The sequence below is a fragment of the Rhizopus delemar genome, genomic scaffold, assembly GCF_000149305.1.
Source record: "Rhizopus delemar RA 99-880 supercont3.2 genomic scaffold, whole genome shotgun sequence".
Classification (NCBI taxonomy): Eukaryota; Fungi; Mucoromycota; class Mucoromycetes; order Mucorales; family Rhizopodaceae; genus Rhizopus; species Rhizopus delemar.
The window spans coordinates 3,070,130-3,092,073 of record NW_027137828.1 but is presented as its reverse complement, the minus strand read 5'-3'; the positions used below and the strand labels follow the sequence as shown (position 1 = coordinate 3,092,073).

General features: G+C 33.7%; 9 protein-coding genes across 9 annotated transcripts; 7 read left to right on the top strand and 2 right to left on the bottom strand.

Moving 5' to 3' along the window:
* Nucleotides 1–553: 553 nt before the first annotated feature.
* On the top strand, nt 554–1,486 carry RO3G_03453 (uncharacterized protein; the record flags this gene model as incomplete). The annotated part of the gene is made up of 1 exon (XM_067658043.1): nt 554–1,486. One exon carries the CDS (start codon nt 554–556, stop codon nt 1,484–1,486), a length of 933 nt encoding a protein of 310 aa, XP_067514144.1.
* Nucleotides 1,487–1,888: 402 nt separating this feature from the next.
* RO3G_03452 (DNA topoisomerase) lies at nt 1,889–3,595 on the top strand (the record flags this gene model as incomplete). The annotated part of the gene is made up of 4 exons (XM_067658042.1): nt 1,889–2,064; nt 2,137–2,790; nt 2,847–3,426; nt 3,563–3,595. The coding sequence occupies 4 exons, from the start codon at nt 1,889–1,891 to the stop codon at nt 3,593–3,595; spliced, it is 1,443 nt and encodes a 480-aa protein (XP_067514143.1).
* A 481-nt stretch (nt 3,596–4,076) lies between these two features.
* On the bottom strand, nt 4,077–5,633 carry RO3G_03451 (uncharacterized protein; the record flags this gene model as incomplete). Its single annotated transcript, XM_067658041.1, has 1 exon — nt 4,077–5,633. One exon carries the CDS (start codon nt 5,631–5,633, stop codon nt 4,077–4,079), a length of 1,557 nt encoding a protein of 518 aa, XP_067514142.1.
* An 810-nt stretch (nt 5,634–6,443) lies between these two features.
* On the top strand, nt 6,444–9,752 carry RO3G_03450 (uncharacterized protein; the record flags this gene model as incomplete). The annotated part of the gene is made up of 7 exons (XM_067658040.1): nt 6,444–6,588; nt 6,639–6,877; nt 6,927–8,761; nt 8,825–9,077; nt 9,155–9,296; nt 9,354–9,512; nt 9,580–9,752. The coding sequence occupies 7 exons, from the start codon at nt 6,444–6,446 to the stop codon at nt 9,750–9,752; spliced, it is 2,946 nt and encodes a 981-aa protein (XP_067514141.1).
* Nucleotides 9,753–12,934: 3,182 nt separating this feature from the next.
* RO3G_03449 (uncharacterized protein) lies at nt 12,935–13,449 on the top strand (the record flags this gene model as incomplete). The annotated part of the gene is made up of 2 exons (XM_067658039.1): nt 12,935–13,200; nt 13,407–13,449. The coding sequence occupies 2 exons, from the start codon at nt 12,935–12,937 to the stop codon at nt 13,447–13,449; spliced, it is 309 nt and encodes a 102-aa protein (XP_067514140.1).
* Nucleotides 13,450–14,958: 1,509 nt separating this feature from the next.
* RO3G_03448 (uncharacterized protein) lies at nt 14,959–15,093 on the top strand (the record flags this gene model as incomplete). Its single annotated transcript, XM_067658038.1, has 1 exon — nt 14,959–15,093. One exon carries the CDS (start codon nt 14,959–14,961, stop codon nt 15,091–15,093), a length of 135 nt encoding a protein of 44 aa, XP_067514139.1.
* A 1,473-nt stretch (nt 15,094–16,566) lies between these two features.
* Nucleotides 16,567–18,242, bottom strand: RO3G_03447 (uncharacterized protein; the record flags this gene model as incomplete). The annotated part of the gene is made up of 6 exons (XM_067658037.1): nt 16,567–16,779; nt 16,828–16,995; nt 17,046–17,854; nt 17,902–18,028; nt 18,085–18,118; nt 18,166–18,242. The coding sequence occupies 6 exons, from the start codon at nt 18,240–18,242 to the stop codon at nt 16,567–16,569; spliced, it is 1,428 nt and encodes a 475-aa protein (XP_067514138.1).
* Nucleotides 18,243–19,722: 1,480 nt separating this feature from the next.
* RO3G_03446 (uncharacterized protein) lies at nt 19,723–20,498 on the top strand (the record flags this gene model as incomplete). Its single annotated transcript, XM_067658036.1, has 4 exons — nt 19,723–19,770; nt 20,229–20,279; nt 20,420–20,423; nt 20,452–20,498. 4 exons carry the CDS (start codon nt 19,723–19,725, stop codon nt 20,496–20,498), a joined length of 150 nt encoding a protein of 49 aa, XP_067514137.1.
* A 310-nt stretch (nt 20,499–20,808) lies between these two features.
* Nucleotides 20,809–21,623, top strand: RO3G_03445 (uncharacterized protein; the record flags this gene model as incomplete). The annotated part of the gene is made up of 4 exons (XM_067658035.1): nt 20,809–20,899; nt 20,951–21,066; nt 21,127–21,216; nt 21,279–21,623. 4 exons carry the CDS (start codon nt 20,809–20,811, stop codon nt 21,621–21,623), a joined length of 642 nt encoding a protein of 213 aa, XP_067514136.1.
* Between the last annotated feature and the right edge of the window lie 321 nt (nt 21,624–21,944).

The following is a 21,944-nucleotide window of genomic DNA, read 5'->3' as shown; positions in this document are numbered from 1 at the left end:
TAGGTTCGGCTAAATTATTTGTATTTTGAAACAATGCATTAAAGCAGTAACATCATTTCTTATTTTATTTTAAAAAAAAATACGTGGCAAAAGAAAAATAGCCTAGATATTCCAGCATAATTAGATACAGCTTAGATTTGTACAACTACTCAGCACTGTGCTTCCACTCTCAATTTAAATTGCCCAAAAAAAAAAAAAAATAATCAAAAAAGTGGGCGGTGTTTTCAAACATTCAGCAAACTGAGAGTGGAAGCACAATAATTTATGCTAACTGACATACCCAGTGGACTCAATAAAAAATCTTTTTCATATATTTTTTTGATGATTACTGAACTCGAGTGATTTTTCTTTTCCTTTTTTTTTTTTCTTTTAAAAAGAACCATTTCAAAGCAAATTGAGGTCCCCTATTCGTGCGAATAGTAGAAGAATGCTTAGCCAATAGTTATACAATTGACACTAAAACTTGGCAAGCAACCATTTGACTTGGATATTATATAAACAAAGCCTTTTTTTTCTTTTTTCTTTTTTTTTATACTTGTTAGTTTTTAATTTAATGTTACCTACTGAAATACTTCAAACTATATTTTCATATCTTTCCTATCCTGAATGTTACAAGGCTCGTTCTGTTTGTCAACAGTGGAAACAAGAGGCTGAATATTATTTATATCAATCCATAAAACAGCATCAACAAAAACTATTCGTAGCAATAAGAGGATGGAAGGTTGTTTCATTACTGCCAAGTCATTTTGATGTTGAAAATAAAGTTATCGAGTTTTTGCCACCGAATGAAGATCCTCTTGAGATTGCTTTGACCACTCGTGTCCAGCTGCTGTTTAGCGAATGGAAAGACTACAAGAATGATCTTATTCGATACGAAGATCTAGGGCTAGATGATCTTGCACAAGTGATTTTTCACTCAACTTACAATCCTTCAAAAGAACAATTGTATGAAATACCTCCGCCTTTGGAAGCTTTAAATAATAAAATAAGGTATATTGGCGATCCAGGTGTTATTCTATCTTTTTCTTACAAGAAGACTGCTAAAGACACAAGATTATATATTCACAGTGTCCGTGTACATATCTCATGGTTATTGTCTGGTATTGATCTAAGTATCTTGCCTCAAGAAATATATGCAGATCGATATTCAACACTAGCCGCAGCTATTTCAAACCAACACAAAATCACACAATACAACAAATATTCTGAAGCTGTCCTTCGATACATAATGACCAACACACCTGAGGCACTTGAGCTCTTGTTATCCGAGATGAGCACGAATGAACCACCTTTTGTACGCCAGCAACTTCAAACAGCTCTAAAATCTATGGGAATTGATCCTCGTGTGATTTGGAAATACAACTTTGTGAAAAACTATATACTGAAAGGAGGATGGGCTAATAGCCATGTGATGGAAATAATTGAATTAATACAAGAATCAGAAAGAAAGTGGCAAACAAAAAGAAAATATTTATTAAAAGAATAATAATAATAAAAAAAGTTACAGGATATTTAATCGTTCTTAGAAAAAATATTTTTTTGCTTTTTTTTCTTATGCGTGTTTTATGCGTAGCTGAAAAACCAAGTGCTGCCAAAAAAATAGCTGAGATCTTGTCCCAATCTGATTATCAAACTGTAAGTTATAGTGGAGCGTTTATTTATAATTCTAGAAACATTAATAATACAATAGCGACAAACACAAGATCCACATGTTAAAAACTACAGCTTCACCTATAATTTTAACAACAGGCCTACGAGCTTTGTAATGACTTCTTTAAAGGGCCACTTTTTAGAAATGCACTTTCAGGGTGAGATTGATAGGAATTGGAATATGTTTCCTGTTGAAGCTCTTTTTACAACGCCCATTGTAAAAGAAATCCCAAAAAAAATGTTGCCAATAGCAAACAATATTAAAAGCGAGGTGCGATCGGCCGATGTCTTGTTTATTTGGACAGATTGTGATAGAGAAGGAGAAGCCATTGGTGGCGATGTTAAAGATCTATGCCAAAGTGTAAAGCCCAACATTCAGATTTGGCGTGCTCAATTTTCATCCATGCAGCCAGCGTAAGAAAAAAAAAAGACAGAGTAGCTTTTTGTATAAAAAGAGTTCTTATTTTTTCTTCTTCTTCATTTTAGAGCTATACATCGTGCAGCAAGAAATCATGTTGAGCTTGACATGAAGCAAGTCTATGCAGTAAATACAAGACAAGAACTTGATTTAAGGATAGGCGCAGCATTTACTCGGTTGCAAACCAAAAATCTTCGTAGTTTTTTTGAACAGTTTGGCAAAAAGAAGATGCTCAGTTATGGTAGTTGCCAGTTTCCTACACTGGGGTTTGTTGTAGATCGATATCAGCAAGTCAAGAATTTTATACCAGAGGAATTTTGGAAGATTACAATGACCTACAGTCAGTCCAATGTTCAACCAGGAGAACAGCGCCTAACAACAGAATTCAATTGGAAAAGAGAACATTTATTTGATCAGTGGGCATGCTTCATCTTGTATGAAAAATGTGTGGAGAAGCGAGTTGCTACAGTGACCAAAGTGAAATCAAAACAAACGTCCAAATGGAAGCCTTTACCGTTAACAACCGTGGAGTTACAAAAAGTAGGGTGTCGGGCACTTCACATGTCGGGTTCAAGGATTATGCAGATAGCAGAGGAATTGTATACGGCTGGTTTGATTAGTTACCCGAGAACAGAAACAGATCAATTCGATTCCAACTTTGACTTTATGTCTTTAATTAATCAACAAACAAATGATCCTCGATGGGGACAGTATGCTACATTGTAAAATATAATCTATTTCTGTATATATTTGTGTGAGGCTCATTTGTTTACTTTAGATTAAGAGATGGTGAATTTGAAAGACCAAGGAATGGCAAAAACAACGATAAAGCACATCCACCTATTCATCCAACTTCGTATGACAGAAATCTATCTGGCGAAAAGCTCAAGGTATATGAGTTCATTGCCCGTAGATTTTTAGGAGCATGCTGGAAGAATGCGGTTGGATATGAGACATCAGTGGAAGCAAAAATAGATGAAGAGTATTTTGATGCCAAAGGGCTTGTTATTTTAGAAAGAAACTATTTGGAAGTGTACATTTATGATAAATGGACTGGAAATGTAATACCAGAATTTCAAGAAGGTCATGAGTTTATACCCGAAACGCTAGAAATGAAATCAGGCAAGACTTCGCCTCCTAAATTATTAACAGAAACTGACTTAATTGGATTAATGGAAAAGAATGAAATCGGTACAGATGCAACTATAGCTGAACATATTCAAAAAATTCTTGACAGAGAGTATGTCTATAAAGAAGGACAATTTTTTAAACCTTTAACTCTTGGTATTGCATTGGTCTTGGGATATAATGAAATTGGGCTGGAATCCAGTTTGAATAAGCCTTATTTAAGACGCGAGGTAACAAAAAGAGACATGTATGAGGCTCATAAGGAACTAATTTATGCTTATAACAGATGGAAGCGGATTTGAAATCAATATGTGAAGGTCGTAAATCACCAGATGAAGTATCAGACCGATCTCTCTATCTTTACAGACAAATGTTTTTGAGAGTGTCAACAGAGTTTGATAAAATCAAGAATGCAGTCATTATAAACTATCGAGGCTCTGAAGATGATCAGCATACAGCAGGAAGAGTATCTGAAGGAGGTCTGTTTGGTCAAGGAAATAATCAAGGAAGTCGTCGGTCTGAATCGGCTAGAGGGACTGGCTCAAGAGGACGTGGTAGAGGCAGCAGAGGAGGTAGAGGGGGGAGTCGTGGAAGTGCATCCAGTACAAGAGGCGGACTTTCGAATGGAAGCCGAAATCCACGATCAAATAACAATAATCCGCCTAGTGATTGTCCTAACTGTCGTTGTGGAAATCCTGCTATTGAATTGACAGTGACAAGAGACTCAGGTAACAGAGGTCGTCGCTTTTTTGCTTGTGCTGCTGGTAGAGATACTGGGTGTGGGTTTTTTGAATGGATTCAATAAATGTATCAAATTTTGTTGTTTATTAATATTTGTATTATTGTAGTTTTTAATTATTACTATTATATAAAAGCATCATCATTGACGTCTGGTAAAACTAATAGAACCACCTTGAGTCTCTGTTCTGCCAGTCCATGACCAGAGACTAGTTCCAATTTCAATCTTATTATCTACATTGCCTCCTTCAAGCATATATGTTTTAATCAAGTGCAACAAGGTAACAGTCAACATTTCCTCGCTTGCTTTGCTACCAAGACAGACACGACGGCCAGCACCGAATGCCATATGATCATTGGCTACCTTTTTACCTGTTTTATCTTCTTTCATAAGACTGACCATCTTCTTCTCAGATTTCATGAAACGTTCGGGTGCAAATTCTTGAGGGTTAGGATAATACCTAGTATTTTTGTGAATAGCATCCACATTCATTACTAATTCGGTATCAGTGTCAATGCGGTACATGTAGCCATCAGGTGCTTCAAAGTCATAATCTGTACGGGGCGTATAGGCAATCAATTTGTTAGGGGCGTCTAAACGAAGACACTCTTTCACAAATGCTTTTGCAAGTGATATTTGTTCTTCTTCATCAGCTTCCAAGATCATTGTTTGCCATTTGGGCTCACCAGCCGCACGTTGAATTAGAGAAAAGAGGGTTGAAGCCAAGTAGGTCTGTGCGTGAACAGTCATATGGGTAATATTAATCAGAATTTCTTCTTTGGTGAGTTGGACGGGTTCAGGGTCGTTCTTTGAAGGATCGATACTTATCAAGCTCTTGGCAATTGTTGACACTTTACTATAGGGTACATAACCTTCTTTTTTCTTTGATTCTTCTATTTGTTCCTTTTGGGAATATATCGTTTCGAATGAAGGCATAAATATATCCAAAAGAGCATTACGAGCTTTGGTAATGGAACTATCCATCACGAACAGTCTGTAGACATCAACCAGAGAGTTGAAAGCAGGAAAGAATTGGCCTAAACGGTTATACTTGCTTGTCTGAAGTGCTTCAAGTTCACGACACTTAGTTACCAATTCAAGTAAAGTCTGAGGTTTACGTTTTTCAGGACCAATAACCATTGTCAATGCAGTGTCAGCAGCGATCAAATCGACTAACTGACGTAGCTCCTTTGCCGTTAACTTACATTCTTCCTTTAGCGATTCTCCAATACAAAATGAAAGTGTCTCTGATTGCGACTTGAAGGTTTGTTCAAATTGGAGATGATGATCCTTACCGATAACAACGTGAACTGCTCTCCTTAAACGAGCCCAATAGCTTGAGAATGGAGCAGAGTAAATAGTCTTGGCTCTGTCAGTAAGTGTACTTTCAAAAGTGTCTGATGGCGAGCGAGATGAGTTGTATTGTTCCTTTTCAATCAAGAATTTTTGAACCAGTTCAGGACTGTTCATGACAATAACTCGCTTAAAACCAATTTCTACAGAAAAGAGGTCACCCACCTGTTTTGACCATCTTGTAAGAGCATGATAAGATTCTTTTTGAAATATATTGTACGCTTTTGTTAAATAAGGTAAGCCTCTTGGACTTGCTGGCCATGGCATTTTCGGTGTTCCATCTTGTTTTTTATTTTTCCACATAAATCTTTGGCCGAGTTGAGTGACCACATATGTAATAAACATAGATATTATGTAAGATAATACCGATGCCATCCCTTTTTTTTTGTTCTGTAAAGAAAAAGAAAAAAATTAACAATAATTGATTTGCTTTTTATGCTTATTATTTTTTTCTTTTTACCAAATTGGCTCTAAACTTCCATATTTATATATCATTCATCCAAAAAGCTTATCTTTGTGTGAAACCATGAACTCTTCTTAAATGTCTATGCTTTTTCTCATTGGTCTCTTTTAAACCAAGTCCCTCCTTCCTTTCAATTTTGTGTACAAAGTAAATGAACCAGTAGATATACAGGTTCTTGTTTAATGAGATCTATCAAGGGCATTTCATACGCGACGTATACACAGTACTATATAATAGCCTATTAACTTAGTTTACATTATGTCTATGCTATAAAAAACCTTCTATTAGGGTTAATAAATGAAGCAGGTGTTGTAAAATTAAGAGGGAAAAAGATGGAAGTTCTGGACGTTGTAAACGTACGTCCTTTAGGTATAAGAATAGGTGTAGAAGGAGCAAAATATGTATGGGTTATTATCTGTTACCTAATGATTCTTTGACGTGTTATTGAGTTTATATTTATCATTTGACACAACAAAAACCAAATGTGCTTTCCAATTAAGGTCGGATAGTTCATTGACTGCGTACATATTGTGTGCTTAGGATTAGCTTTTGTATGAAGGGTTGAATGAGGATTTTTTATTCATATGATGACATCAGAATAAAGTGATTTTCTATGTGACTTTTTTTGGCACATACATATCCTCAGCCATAGATTTTTTTTTTTTTTTTTGTTTCAGCTTTATAAGTTTAGAATGTCAGACGCAGGACAAGAAGTAAATGAAGTAGATCAAGCAGCAACTGATACAGGAGAGCAAACCAGCAATAATGTTGAGAATCTGAAAAAACGCATAATCTCAACCAGCAAGCTTTTTCAATACTTGAAGGCTGCTAAACAAGGTAACATATTATAAATCGCTCTGTCATTTAGTGTATTAACTTTCTTTAAGACGTTGATACAAAAGCAGAAAAAATACAGGAATTAAAAACACAGCTAGAAGCTGCTGAAAAGATTACAGAGCTACGCAATAAAGAATACCAACAGCTAGAAGAAAGATACAAACTTTTGTTAAGTTCAAAAGGCGAAGATCCTACTGAATTGAAAAATAAAGCTAAAATGTTAGAGCAAACAATTGAAAAGCTTAAACACGAAAAAGCAGCAGTAGAATCATCTGTCAATAGCAGCCAGGTAATGCTTTTATATGAAAAAGAAGCACTATTTTAACGCGTTTATTTAGTCATATATTAAGCAACTGGAAGCTAAATGTGAGAGCCTTAATGAAGCAGTAAAGAAGAAGGGCGCTAGCAGTAGCATATCATCCAAGCAAATTGCAGATCAGAAGCAACTACATCAGGAGCTGGCAAAGAAGAGTAAAGAGTTTGATCAATTGAAAGCTCAACTGGAGGAAGAAAGAAATGAAAAGGAGCAGGTCGATGATGAATTAATGGAACTTCAAATTAATCACGACATGTTGAAAACAAAACATAATGAGACAAGCGAAGAGCTACAAGTGTATAAGTCAAAATGCGATTCACTTGAGCATGAATGTAAAAAACTGCGCTCATCAAATACTGAACTTGAGTCTAGATTAATTACAGCTGAGAAAAGGGCAACAGATGCTGAATCTACTACAGCCGAACAAAAGAAGTATACTCCATCATTTACAATAGAGCACTCTACTAGCCAAAATAAATTGAACGAACGACTGCGTCTTGCACGTGCTGAATTGAAGCTTGTAAAGTTCGAAAATGAAAGTCTACGAAATCAGATTAAAGCAATGTATCTGAGGCAAGAAAGTATAGACTCTCTTAGTGGATCTGACGAAGATGTGAATGTTGAAGTGGCTTTATCTTCAACTCAAATGGCTACGACTTCATCGCCAGTATTTACACAACCTATAGAAACAACACCAAAGTCTATGTGCAAACAACCACAAACACAGCATATACCATCAACACAAGCATCACACGTCACCAGACGTATTTCAACTTCATCTGTACAAAGCCCACCATATATTAATAATTCATCATCTTCACCTTGTTTTGAAATGCCAACAGTGACACCAGAAATAATAAGACGTCAATCTTTGGCAAACAAGACACCAACGACCTCATCTTCAACATCACCTACGATACTTCGCAAAGAAAACCCAGTAGAAACGGTTGATAAGATTGCTTATCGGGTGTCTGGCCTTATACCGCCACCGCCCGTGCTTTCTCCAACTACTAAAAAGCCTTCTACAAAGCCACGCAGCAAGCTTGCTAAATTTGTAAATAGTCGAAATCCCTCCAAAATGATTAGCTCGAACCCCATACCTCTTCACAAAAAGCAACCACACAATCCAGTCAATAATAGCACAACTGTTAATACTACACCTGTGAACAGTACGTCTGCCAATATTACAAATGTGAATAGCACACCTATAACTAGCGGGCCTGCCACCAATACACCTGTGAATAATACACCTGCCAGTAATAGATCTGACAATAATGTATCCAATAATAATAGACGTGTGAATATTTTACCTGCCAATAATATACCAACCGATATCATACATATGATCAGCGCATCTTCTAATAGTACTCCTGTCAGTAGTACTTCTGCCAATGTTAAATCCGAAAATAATGCATCTGCTAATAATGTTTCTGTGAATAACAAACGTGTAAATGCCGATTCTACTGTTGCCACATCTGATCAACCAATCAAAAAGAAACAAAGGCCAGATGTTCAATACCTCAAGATTGCTGATCAATCAATCAATACAAAGTACACTGTCCCCACATATATCAATCTATCTGCTGAATTAAGCTATGTTCTATCAGAGATGGAAACGTGTTTTGAAAAAATCAAATCTGCTGCAAGCCCTTCAACACCATCTGATTCTACTTATGGTATTCCCGGTGGTGTAAGGATTTCAGTACCAAGCACGATTGATAAAAGAGAAAAATCGTATGCATGGTTGCTATGGGCTCTTGCCCGTGAAGACATGACAGCATACGATAAGACTTTAAAGAGTCTTTTCCAAATCATTATTGAACGTATAAAATCAACAAGACCACAAAGCACCTTAATGTAAGTTTTGTAGTTTCAACATAAAAAGAGTAAAGAAAGTTTTATTTACAACTTTGTTGTTAGGCGATACATAAGAACGGTGTCAATTCTTTGCAAGGAATCCAGCGATGTTGAGAGAATGCGTACTCTATGCTATGATGTGATTCGATATTCAAGATGTATAGCAAATACGATGACATGTTTACTCAACGTTGCATGCATCTACAGTGATAGTCTTGAAATCAAAGAGACAAATCAAAAGATTGGAGAGTGCTTGCTACATAAAAGCATTTGCTCCATAGCTGTATCCATTATTAATACAACCCAAAAAGAAAATGTAAGTTTAAAAAAGCTAAAATAAAACAAAAACAAAAAAAAAAGAAAAGAAAAACTAAACTTTTAATAATACAATAGATTAAAGAAATTTACTTCAAGATTGCTTCAATATGTCAATGGCCCAGTATAAACGATACGCCTTCTTTAAATACTGCTGTAGATTTGGTCACAAATACATTAAAGGATCCTCGATTTAAGGAATTGTATGATAAAGATAAAGGTAAAAATAAAATAGTTTTTATATCAAAGAGATAATGCTAATGAATGAATGCGATAGTTGCTTTTGAAGATTTAAAATTCTGTATAATCAAGAGTCTGGAATTATTACTTAGCACAATGGACAATTGGACATTTGTGTACGACGAATACATTAGAGGTACCTTATGGCCATTACTCGGAGAGGAAGTACTTGATAATGTTTGCTTGGAATTATTTGGTATATAAAGCCTAATAAGCAAAAAAAAAAAAAAAAAAAAGCTAACCCATCTCATTATATTTCTTAGCTGTCTTAGGATCGTTAGGCCAGAATAAACCTGGAATAATGGCTTTGGTACAAAAGTTCTTGGATGTACTAAAAGCTAAACAAGTAAAAGGTGAAATAAATTGTCAATTGCTCGATGAGCATTTTTCTAACGTTCTCTTCAGATGTGGAAATTTATCAGCTCACAGCAGCTAATGGTCTCATTTTATTAAGCCAAGACAAACCCGAGTTTATGAAGATAGCTGTAGATTGGCTGAACAAGTATAAAAAATAAAAAAGGAGTTCACCTGTTTTATGAATAAAAAATTTAATGTTTATTGAAGCTTCTCATAGTATATGTTTAATATTTTAGGAATAAACCAACATAAAAAATTATATGAAAATAATAAAAAAACGAACGTTGTTGTGAAACGGTTAAATAATAGCCAGTAATTATCCATTTTCTTATAATAAAGAGCGATAACTTATAGTAAGGAACAAATAAATAAGAAAATATTTACGATTTTTAATGAAAATTTGATAACAATAGATTGTGCACTCCCTTTTCTGTTTGTGTACAACTTTCTGCATAAAATTATATAATTTGAGGCCCTACTATCCCCCTTTTTTTTTTTTAGAAAAAAATACACAAAATTAAAAGATCTCTTTTCCATATATATACGTATATTATAAATAAGGAATTTGATTTTAATAAAAAAAATGTGTATCAATTTTACCTTAGTTAATTCAAGAATGATGGAGAAAAAAGGAAACAGAGTATCGAATTCTTTGTGTAACAACCAACTGTTTCAGACAAAGCAAAGGACGTAAATGAAAAAAGTTGCCAACCTGCTAATTTGACGTTTATCATTGTTTTATTAACATCAGTTTTTGACTCATGATAATGTTTATTGAAGAAAAGCAATAATAATAAAATATTATATGACTTAATATTTATTGTTTTCTTTTTTTATTCTTGCATAAAAGCTTGCTATTTTGGACGATGTGTTTGAGGTATGATAAGAAAAAAAAAAATTAAAGTATTTGAATCATCTTGTTTCATTAAACAATGTTATGGTGCTTCTGAAGTTGAGTCGTTTAAATCACAATTTTGTTAAAGAAAATTACAGATTTTAAATTCATATCCTTTCATATTTAATTTCTGATTTGAATTTCTCTACATCTCTTTGATTCATGCTATAATGATCTTTGAAGTTGCGAATGAGTCAAATAAAAGCAAAAGATCTTGATCAAGTGATATTTTTCAATTTTCCTTTCAATTGTCTTAAATAATAGTAGATTGCTTTCAATTTATCATATTTGTAGTTATGCTTAACTGTCGCGCTAAATTGTTAATAGGTTATACTGTAGCTTGAATAAAAAGAATAAACCCTCTTATTTTTTCAAGTTCAAATTCATCCTTAGGGTTTATGTATGTGATTGGTTAGTTTCAGGTACGCTTTGTACGGAAATTATGTAGGTAGAGCTAAATTTGAAAGTAGATAGCAAAATTATGACCAAAGGGTCAGTATTGAAAAGATAAGCTTTCGTATTTGGACGGAGGATTTTTTTTACAAACGAAGATTTTTTTCATATTATTCATGGATATAATAGCTCAAACAGAGTCAACACAATAACAAAATAGTTGAATCGAAAATAATTGGATGATTCAAATGAAAAATTTATGGAAGTATTTGTCAGGAAAATTAACAATTTTTGCACCAAATTTTCTTTTGCCTACTTGACGTTGTATAAAATGTTAAGCTGATTGATGTAACCTTTTAAAATCGAATCAGAGAATGAGGCTACGATCGATAGAGTTTATTTGCATTTGCTATGTATTTGAAAAAAAAAAGAAAGACGGCAATTTGGGGGCAGTTTACAAAATATGCATTGTCTTTGAAGATACTGTACTGTTTTGATACTCACAAGTGCTATTTTTATAAATACAGAACTATTGAAAACATTTTTCTTTATGTATTCAATAGGATTTCTTAAATACAAAAAAAGTTTTTTACTTAACATTTTATACTTGTTGCTTGAAAGTAAGATAAACAGTAAGAAAATTTACTTTTTAAATCACCGTCATTAATCTTTAGAAAGAATTAAGTTCTACCATAATTAATCAAAGAGACATCCTTTTCTTTTGCTTTCCAGTTCTTTCTATATCAAACATGTTCAATCAGAAATCCTTCAAATACTTTAATCAATGTAGGGAAAAAAAAGAATAACTCAATTTAGATATACATCAATTTAGTCCTTTTTAACAAATTAGTTTTGCGTCTAGTATATAAGAAACAAGAAGAAACGTAAATACTAAGGAGAATTAGACGTGTCACTAAAAACCATAAAGATGATAAATATGTTAGTATTAATTGTAACGCAGAAAGACATATATGATCTAGATCTCATAATCGTCCAAAAAATAAACTCACACTGCAAGAAGAGATACAGTAAGCAGTAAGTCATTGTACTTTTTACATGAGAAGAATAAAATTAAATATAATTTTGAGAAAGGTAACAAATAAATGAAACCGGAAAAGGTTTAATATTAATAGAAGAATCTCTGTCGTTGTGCTTGGAATGGTATCTTTAATGAAGACCACCGTGGTACGTAAGAAACATAAAACAGAAGTAGCTGGCATCTTGTGGAAAGGGTTGAATGAATGATAAAAATATGGTAGCTATTGGTTACCAGAATTGATGAGCTTCGCACGTCAAAAGTGATCCTTTTTTTAGGGTTCAAGCAAAACACCCAATAAATATTTTTTCTGTTAGATGTGTTAGTTTTATGGTGAGAAGACTTTGAAGGAAGCTCATGTTCATTGCCATAGTAACTCAAGTTTGTAAATGTTGTATAACACTATGATAGTGTAATAACGCTTTTAAAAATATTCATAAATTGATTATGTTGGCTATAAATGATTAAAATAGATCAAAGTCTTTAAGAGAAGGAGAAAATTCTAATGTTAATTGCCCATCACCTTACCAAACATAATTTCCTTTTTAGTAAGAATTAAATATTTACTTAAACACTTACTAACATAACTTTTTTTGCGTGTATTCAATTGATTTCCTCAAATTCTCGATCAGTGAGTTTTAAAAAGCATGATTAATGGTTTTCTATTTTTCTTTTTCTTCTTTTTTTGTCATATTGCCATTTCTCTTCTAAAAAGAACTTGAAATATGCCATTCATTTACACAAATCCAAAATCCGATATTTCTATATTAGGCCATTGCTGCGCAGGGAGTAGCTTAATATATCATTTTATGATGTGTAATTGCTATAAACGTCAAGTAGTCAATACCCAAAATTGTTAATCAATTAAACAATGCAGAATTTTTTATTTCCTACATTTGTCCACTTAACTAAGACAAATCCTCTCAGAAATAGAGATATGCTTTTTCAAAAAGAGAAAAGTTTCTTTAGTCCACAACTCACTTTCACTGAAGATGATGTATGCTCAATCCTCTGGTCTTTTGAGTGGTTTCCTTTTGTTGACAATACTGATCCCTGGACTCTCAGCTGCTGTGCACTTTCCGCTATCTTGCGTGCCCACTGGAGAATTGCTATTGACGACTTCCCTTTTATTGATAAACAGCTGATCACTCGTGCTATGTCGCAGTTTGCTGCCCTCAAAAGGGGCAGACTCGACCTTGACTAGTATGTTCAATCGCTTACACTCTGTTCCTTTTGGTTCACATCGCTCTCAGATGTGTGGATCCTATCATATTTTATAAATAAAAATAAACTATTTATTTACAAAAAAAAAAATTAAAGCACTACGAAAAACCATAATAAAAAACAATGGAAAATCCTTGCAACTTACAGCGTACTAAATGTGTCATGTTGAAAGACAATTTTTCAAGCTATAAAATTCCTTACAACTTGCAAAATGCTTACAACTTCTGAAATGTTGAAAGGTAAGTTTTTAAGTTGAAAAATTCCTAACAACTTACTAAATATCAAGCTTGTTGCATTTTACAATAAATAAATTCAAAAGCCATTTGCTCACATTTCACTATTACGATGACGAAAGTGAATGAAGGACCTACGTATGTTTTTATTACCTCAACGTGTCAAGTATGCAACTTCCAGGCTGCTGATAAGCGCAACTTACGAAATCACTACAGTGTCATTCACCGTAAGCTTATTCATATGAACCTCTTTTTTTGTTTATACCACTCTCTAATTGCTTTTATTGTAGATATCGAGTTCATTACTTCCAAACGTGGAAAACGCGCAGTAAAACCAGAGTAACTTTCAAAATCTGTTGTAATTGTAGTATAAGTGTGGTGAAACTGAGTTATAAGTGTTGTGGCGTGGTGCTGTAAGTGTGGTGGTCTTGCGTTGGCAGTGCAATGGCCAACCCATAAGAAGCAAGTACTTACTGGGAGTAATTTGGATTTATAGAGGAGCAGGCACGCTGCTTCCTTGTAACAGACATGTTACTCTTCTGTGTTCATTTGAAAATGTTACTTAAAACGATACGGCGAAGACGGAATGATTGATTCTATAACAGGGTGGCTTCCCTACGTGCCTCCAAGGCGCACAAAGCATTTATTAACAAACATATTACAGTGGCCATCTTGTAAGCTTTGTTGTACATGACGTTTAACATTTATTGTTAAAGTGCAATTTTCCATAACCAAGAGTTCGAGTATCTCAAAATACATGCTTTTTAAAGAAACTCTGTATTCTTGTTATGATGTGCTTTGTTTGACTTTTTGCCCAGAATTTTCAGAAACAACCGTCCACCATTCCTGAGATACCTTACACTCCATGGTTAAAAAATACCAAGAATTGTATACTTAGACACGGCAATGATAATATTTTTTGTTTGGTTTATTTTTTATAAAAGCACAAAACGGAGAAGTTTATTTATGACTTATGCTAAATATCCCATATTATACAACATATCAGATTTACTATTGAATGATACTTTCAATAATAATAATACTGTAATACTGTTCGAAACCATATTGTAGCCAAAAATATGCATCAACACTACTGTACTTTTATTTACTCGTATACTAAGTTAATTTTTGTGATCATAAGAATATAGAGATGAGATGATGGGAATATGTAGATCAAAACTAGTTAACAGCAAGTTTAGGTTGTATTGAGGGAATGTTCATTTATAAGTGTAAAAAATAATTTTAAGATCTAGATAATTATTTATCGCACCAAATTATTCATTTTGGCATCAATTTGAGCAATTAATTGCTCATTATAACTTTTAAGTTTCATCGTGACCAACTGAGCAAGGGAAATCAAAAGCGGCTCTAAACGGCTGCTTATGAGTTTTATTTTGTCCTCATCGAGACTCAGTATCTCCAGATATATCTTGTAAGTATCAGTAGTCTTTTCAATAGCAGCAGATTCAATCGAAGCTAATTCCAAGTGCAAAACAAAATCAGTATGGTCTCCCAATACAGACTTCGCAAAAAATTGAAATATTTGAGATCCAAGCTTCGTATCACGGCTGAGATTACCACCAGAAGCACCTGTTGCGGTGAATATGGTGTATGGGAGCAGTTTCATATTGTTGGTTAGTTTGGAAGAGCAGCAGCTGATACAATATGTATTTGGGGATGTGAAAGAGGATCTTACTTGATGTAATTGTTAATAAGAATCTTGGATATACAATTTGGTTGGACGTTCCTTCATGATATGTATTGCTTTTGCTATTGAATGGCTGGATAGGGATATTTTTTTAAAGGGTTTTGTATATTGCTCCGCGTTAATTATTCAAAGCAATAATTAAGAGGCAGGTGCAAGAAGAAGAATAAACAAAGTAATATATGGATAAAAAATAAAATTGACAATAATAATCTATGAAAAAAGATAAAGAAAAAAATAGTAGAACTGTGAACTGATCAATCGAGTTCGTTTTCTTCATCAATGTAGCCGCAGATGGATCGTGAAATGTCTCGAAGGATCTTGTTAAGTAAGAACAGCTGGCCATTGAAAATGTAAAATCTCTATACCTAAAACGACAAGTACTTATGCTTGAACCGACAAATAATTTTTTTTGCGACAATTATTTCTTGAGCTTGGCGACAACTATTTTAGGCTTAGCGATATTTAATTCTGGGCACGCGATATTCATTTTCGGACAAGCGACATTTATTTTTCTCGAATTGACAAATTCCACCGTTCACACTGTGCTTGGCTGTGTTGGAACCATTCAGCATGATTTTTAAATATAAACTTGATGCAGATGCATAAAAGGAAAAAATTGTAAGCATGAAAAAAATATATATATATATATGCGAATAGCAGAAAGGATAAAAAATGGAAGCTTTAAGAACAATGTACAAAAACGGGGGTGGCGTTAGTAGTACAGTTTTCCTAAAAAAGTCCATCGATCCAACGATTTGGGCCCTAAACTAGGCGTATGACTTTTTAGTTGAAATGCTAAAAGATTGAAAAGGAAGGAAGGGGGGATGAAGTGATATTGAAAAATCTTCCATTTAAATCGAGAAAACATCAGAAAACACTCGATTTCTGCGATTTCAGATTCGGGAGTTTTAATTTAACTTTTTATATAAAAGTTTTGCAAAAATTTCCCGTTTTTTCATTTTAATCAAAACCAGACTTTTTTTTTCTTGCGTTAAATGAATTGTTCAAAAATTGCGACTCCTGTAAAGACAATAACGACGAAAGCAAACAAACAGAAAACAGAAAAAGTTACTTTTATTGGTAACCATCAACTTGACTCAACTTTTTGTGAATACTGTGGTGTTGATATTACTATGTTTGCGTATGTAATTCTTTATATATTCTCTGTTTAATTTACTAACTTATCTCTTAGACACGAATTTTGGTGTAGATTTTCGACGTAAAAAAGTAGCTCAAGTGGATACATTTAATTTCATGGATACCCCACTTTTTCAACTTAAACCCTCTAAAAAACCAAAAAAAACCAAAAAAACCCCATTTAATGATTCCCTATTATTCTCATATAATTTCCCTTCATGTATATAAAAAAAAAATCAAGTTTTTATAAAACAAGCTTGTGTTTTATTAATCGTATTTTGATTTCCAAATCCAAGAATTTCCCATGATACCTTGTCCTTGTTTATCTGCCATACGATAGTATTTAGCAGCCATTTTTAAATCCTTTTTGACACCATGTCCATGATAGTAACAATGGCCAAGATCATTTTGAGCATCTGGATCATTTAAATCTGCAGCTATCTTGAAATAATAAACTGCTGTTTCTTTATTCTTTCTACACTATTTATATATTCAGTATAAAGTAAATAAATACATCATCATGCTTACACCCCATCCATGTCTAAAGGAAACACCAAGTTCATAAATAGCCATGATCAATTCCCCTTTTGATGCCGATTTATTGACTGTGTTTGAAAAACTTTCCAAGTCCTCAACAGCGTGTTCTGCTGCTTTTTGAAGGTATTGAAAAGCAAGATGTTCATTCTTTTTACAACCCTACCGATAATAAATGAGATATTGTATATTAAACTATTGTAACTAATTACCCATCCGTGACGAATGGAAACACCATATAAAAACATGGCAATAGGTAAATCCATAGCAGAAGCCTGTTTAAACATCTCTGTTGCTTGCTCAAGCTTTCCTGCTTCATGAAATTTGATGCCTTGGTGTACTAGACGCTCTGCTGCATTATCAGGTAAAATAGATTGCTTTTTATGATGAGGGCTGTTCACTTTTAGGGCTGCTCCGTTATGTTCGTTTGATAGAGGTGAAGGAATCATTGTGTGTGATAGATATGTGTTGGGTGAGGGTGTGATTGGTGAGCTGCTAAAAGGAGACAGGCCGTGAGGTGAGTAAGCACTGCGAGAGGAGCCTGGTGTGCTTGATCCAGGCGTCATTTGTGTGTCAAGTTGATGGCTCATGGAGGACGTACGGGTGGGTGTGACGAGGGTGTGGACAGGCGAAGAGGATGAACGCACAGGTGTTGGAGGAATAACAAGTGGTGTGAGCGGAGGTTTTGGTAGTCGATTACTACTAGTGCTTTGTGTAGGAGTTATTTTGATGCTACCCGATCCTTCATTTTGATTTTTCTTGTTCCGTGGTGCAGGCTGTAAAGAAAAGTTGTCAGATTTTTGTTCTATTGAAACTTCACAGGACTCTATACAGGCTTGTTGCATTTTTAGGGGTGCTTGAGCGACATATTGTACATTAGACTTCACACGTTTAGGTTTGCAGATCGTTTGTATCTGTGGACTAGGTGTATTATGCTGATGAAAGAAAGAGATATTGGGGACTGGGGAAATAGGTTCTTGATCTGCTACTGGATCAATCATAATAGTTGCTTTAGTAGGCTCTATATAGATTTATTAGTATTTTATTTATTTGTTCATTTGATTGTACCAATGTAAACATCTTTGGCATAACCACAACTGTGATCTTGATGAGTATAAAATTGAACACTAGTTGGATCAATGAGTGATTCTCTACCATAGTCTACAGGCTTTTGTAAAGAAGTAGTTCTTGCAGGCTATGATAAGGTTCAATGAAACTCATTTTTTATTGCTATTATAAAAGTAAACATACATGATATTCCATTGGTGAAGACCGAGGTATTATCCTTTGAGTATGTGTAAGTTATTGATTTATTATTAAAATATAATCTACCTTGAATTAGGTGTAAGATAGTCAAAAGAATCGTTATATCTATTTTCATGATAAGCTCTTGATGTATTGTCAGTCATTACTTATAAAAAAAGGGGGAAAGGGGAGGTGAATAAAGGAAAGTATAGGGGGGAAGAGGGAGATTATAAAGAAATAGAATAAAGAAAAAAAAAAAAAAAAAAAAAAAAAGAAAATTAAATAACCATGAATACGAAAAATAGTTAAAATGGAAATTGAAATTAGAAAATACTCGTTATAGTCTCTTCAGCGTGTATTTCATGTATCACAACACTGAAGTGACTTACTATTCATTTCTTATTCTTAGATTCTAAATTAATCTACTTTTGTTTTTTATTCACTTTAAAGGTTGTCAGGATTTTTTTTTTTTTTTTTTTTTTCACTCAATTGTCTTCTTTATTTTCTTTTTCATTTTTTAATATTGGAATATAGCGGAGATTTAAGTTATGTCAAACAAGTAATTAACGTGTAATTGCCATAACACGGATTTACACAAACATTTTTTATTGATAAACACACACACTTTTAAGAAAGCAAATCTTAAGCTTATTTTTTCTTTTTAACTTCACTAATTGATTGATCAAGAAAAACAAAAGGAGAGGGAAATGATCTCCAAGAATAGAAATCAAATAAGACTAGTAAAGAAAAGTTTTTTTTTATTTTAAGATCAACTTCCCAAATCGAGCAGTCAATCCCAAATTTATCCTCAGTAAGCACCAAATATAAATTCAAAAAGATGTATAGTGCGTGTGTACAAATAAATTTGATAATAATGAATGTGTTTTTCTCATTAAGTAAGAAACAATTATCTTATTATTTACAGTCGTATGATAAATAATGGCTGATCTTTTTTTTTTTTTTTTAAAAAAAACATAAGATTTGTTTAAATACTTTACTAATTTGATTGTATTGTAATCCAAGGATGGAAAAGATGACTAGAGTTCTGTCAGCTCAGTTAAAAGATCAATATGTGTCTGGTTACATCCGTGTGATGTGATAGAGGCTAAAAAATATTTTATTAGCACTAACCTAAAGGAGAGGCTAGCCAAAGCTTATAAAAAAATAAACATAACAGATATAAAGAGATCGAAGCGATAGGAGCATCATTTGCCTTCAATGATGTTTACAGCTTGGTAGTTGTAATAAAAGTGTAATTTAGGTGCTATATGTGCCTGTAAACTCATTTTTTAGGCTGAGAATTTAAAGTAATCTTGTGTGATTTTAGCGCATGTATCTCTTATATTCAAATAGAGAAAGAAATTAATCCTTCAATATAAGCATATCATTACTACTATTATATTTTAATTGCGATTAAATTCATTGAAAAATCAATAAAAGCAAACAATTTGATGCTTTCAGCGAACGTGCCTCTACTAGTCAAATAATGTGCTGATCTTGTATCACAAAATGCACGGATCGAGTTGGACATGCTTTCCTATCATTAACCTGTTCCGCTTTTGAGCTCAACTTTCTTGGCAAAGTACGACATCAGCTTGCCTACATTAGTATGGACCTCCTTATTTGGATACCTTTGGGCGCCAAATGCATCGTGTTTCTGATAATCAAACTACTTGCGCGACACGGAAAAAGGTGACGCTCTTAAAGAACTAATAATTTTTGTTAATTAAAGCATTCAAGCTTAGCGCTGAATATGTATATATACTATATATATCAAATTTATATTTATTTTCATTACAACAACTAAACACAGGAAGAGGTTTCCTTTAACCATAAAGTAGGTGTTTTCTCTTAGAGATCATCTATCTTGTAAATACTGGAACATGTATTGAGGGCAAACGATAATATACACTGCTCAATCATCTCAGAAGAATATCGCATGAGCTCAAATAGGATTCTTTATGTTAACCTTTATTCTCTTTAGTTGATGTAATCATATATGTCCATCTAGGCTTATAATAAGTCGTATGTCCATGATTTTACCAAGCTATTAGCAGAAAAATGATCTCTACTTGTCCTCAAGACTCTTTCACGTGATCAATACATAGACGTTGATGCAGTGAAAGACTTTTGATTTTATTTTTATATAGCTCAAAGCAGCCATATTGAGGAGGACCTCTGAACTGATCGTGGTGCTGAAGGTATAAAGTAGCTTTGGTCCTACTCCTTTGGTTTTGAGATGCTTGCTCGTACTATAGCCAGAGCAGACTGGCTTTTGACTCTATTAGAGCCTGTCTACTTTAGAAAAAAAGGAAAGCAATGACACTATACATAATGCTAGTATGGTAATCATACTATTTTATATAGCAAAAGAAATATGGTCTCTTGGTGGAGCAAAGAAGATCAAGGAGGGCAATTAGCAAAAAAAAAAAAAAAAAAAAAGTATAAGCCCTTTGTGAGACTTGATCAAAGGGGCGTGAAAACTGAGAAAGGACGAAAGTATGGTGGAAACATTAGTGCTCCTAGGGCAGTTATGGACTGAGGAAGAAGGTTCTATGATGTGTACGAAATGCATATTTCCCTAATACTTGATTCAGTTATTAAATGAAGCAGTAAGAACAGATTTATTTAAGTCTCCGCGTGTTTCAAAAGATACCCAATCAAATTGACAATCACGTGAGGCACTCTTATTTTTAAGGTTCTTTTTTTCTGTCTTTTTTTATAAAAGTTATGAGCAGCATTTCAGTTGAAGATAAAGTAAAGATTGCCTCGTCTTTTCTTCTTTCCAGTCCACCTGGGGAAGTAAACGATGTGTTTAATGGTACAAGAAAAGATATAAAATAAAGCTGCTGATTTACTAACATTTGTGCAGATGTACGTACCTTGGTTAATAATGACGAGGCTCTTCAAGATGGTATTGTTCAGACACTGGAACAGTACAATACTGAACAACATATTACCGTTTGTCCTCCCGAGTTTGAGTATGAGGTACAAGCACAAGTATACTAAAAAAAAAACGACATGCAGACACTAATGAAATTTGAACAGGTCATTATATGTAAACATGGTAAGGTTGGAGAAGATAGATACCTTGACCCACGCTCAAAGAAGACATTCAAATTTGACCATGTTCGTTTGGTAAGAAGAGAGAAAAGAAAACATATGTATTGTATAATGCCGTTACTAATTATGTTCATTAGACAGCTTCTGACTTGGAAGACTATACGTCTGAAATTCCTTTAGACAGTCTCCGAGAAGCAGTTCAAACAGAAGCTTTAAAGTATGTTGATGATCACTACCCTAATGGTGTATGCACTGTACATGCTACCGAGAACAATGAGATTGCTATAGCCATTGTTGACAATAAATATAACCCAAACAATTTCTGGAACGGCAGATGGCTCGCTTCATGGATATACGATACCCAGTCTGGCAACTTGAAGGGTGCTGCAAAAGTAAATGTTCACTATTATGAAGATGGCAATGTTCAGTTGAACGCTGACAAGAACTTTGAAGCACAAGTGACTAAAGTTGATGTATGTTGACATAAATTTATTACATGTGTAAGCTTTTTTTATTCATTTATTTATAGAATGAAGTTCAACTAGCAGAATCACTATTAAAACAAATTGCTAGCTTTGATAGAGGATATCAAAATACAATGAATGAGAGTTACAATGAACTTGCCGAAAATACATTCAAGGGTTTAAGAAGAGCGTTGCCCATGACTCGAAATAAGATGGATTGGAATAAGATCATGAATTACAAGATCGGTAATGAGTTATCACAAAAATAAACCAGTTATATTACTCTACTGAACTTAATCGCATGTCTTTGATAAAATATCCTGCGATTGTTATATTTGT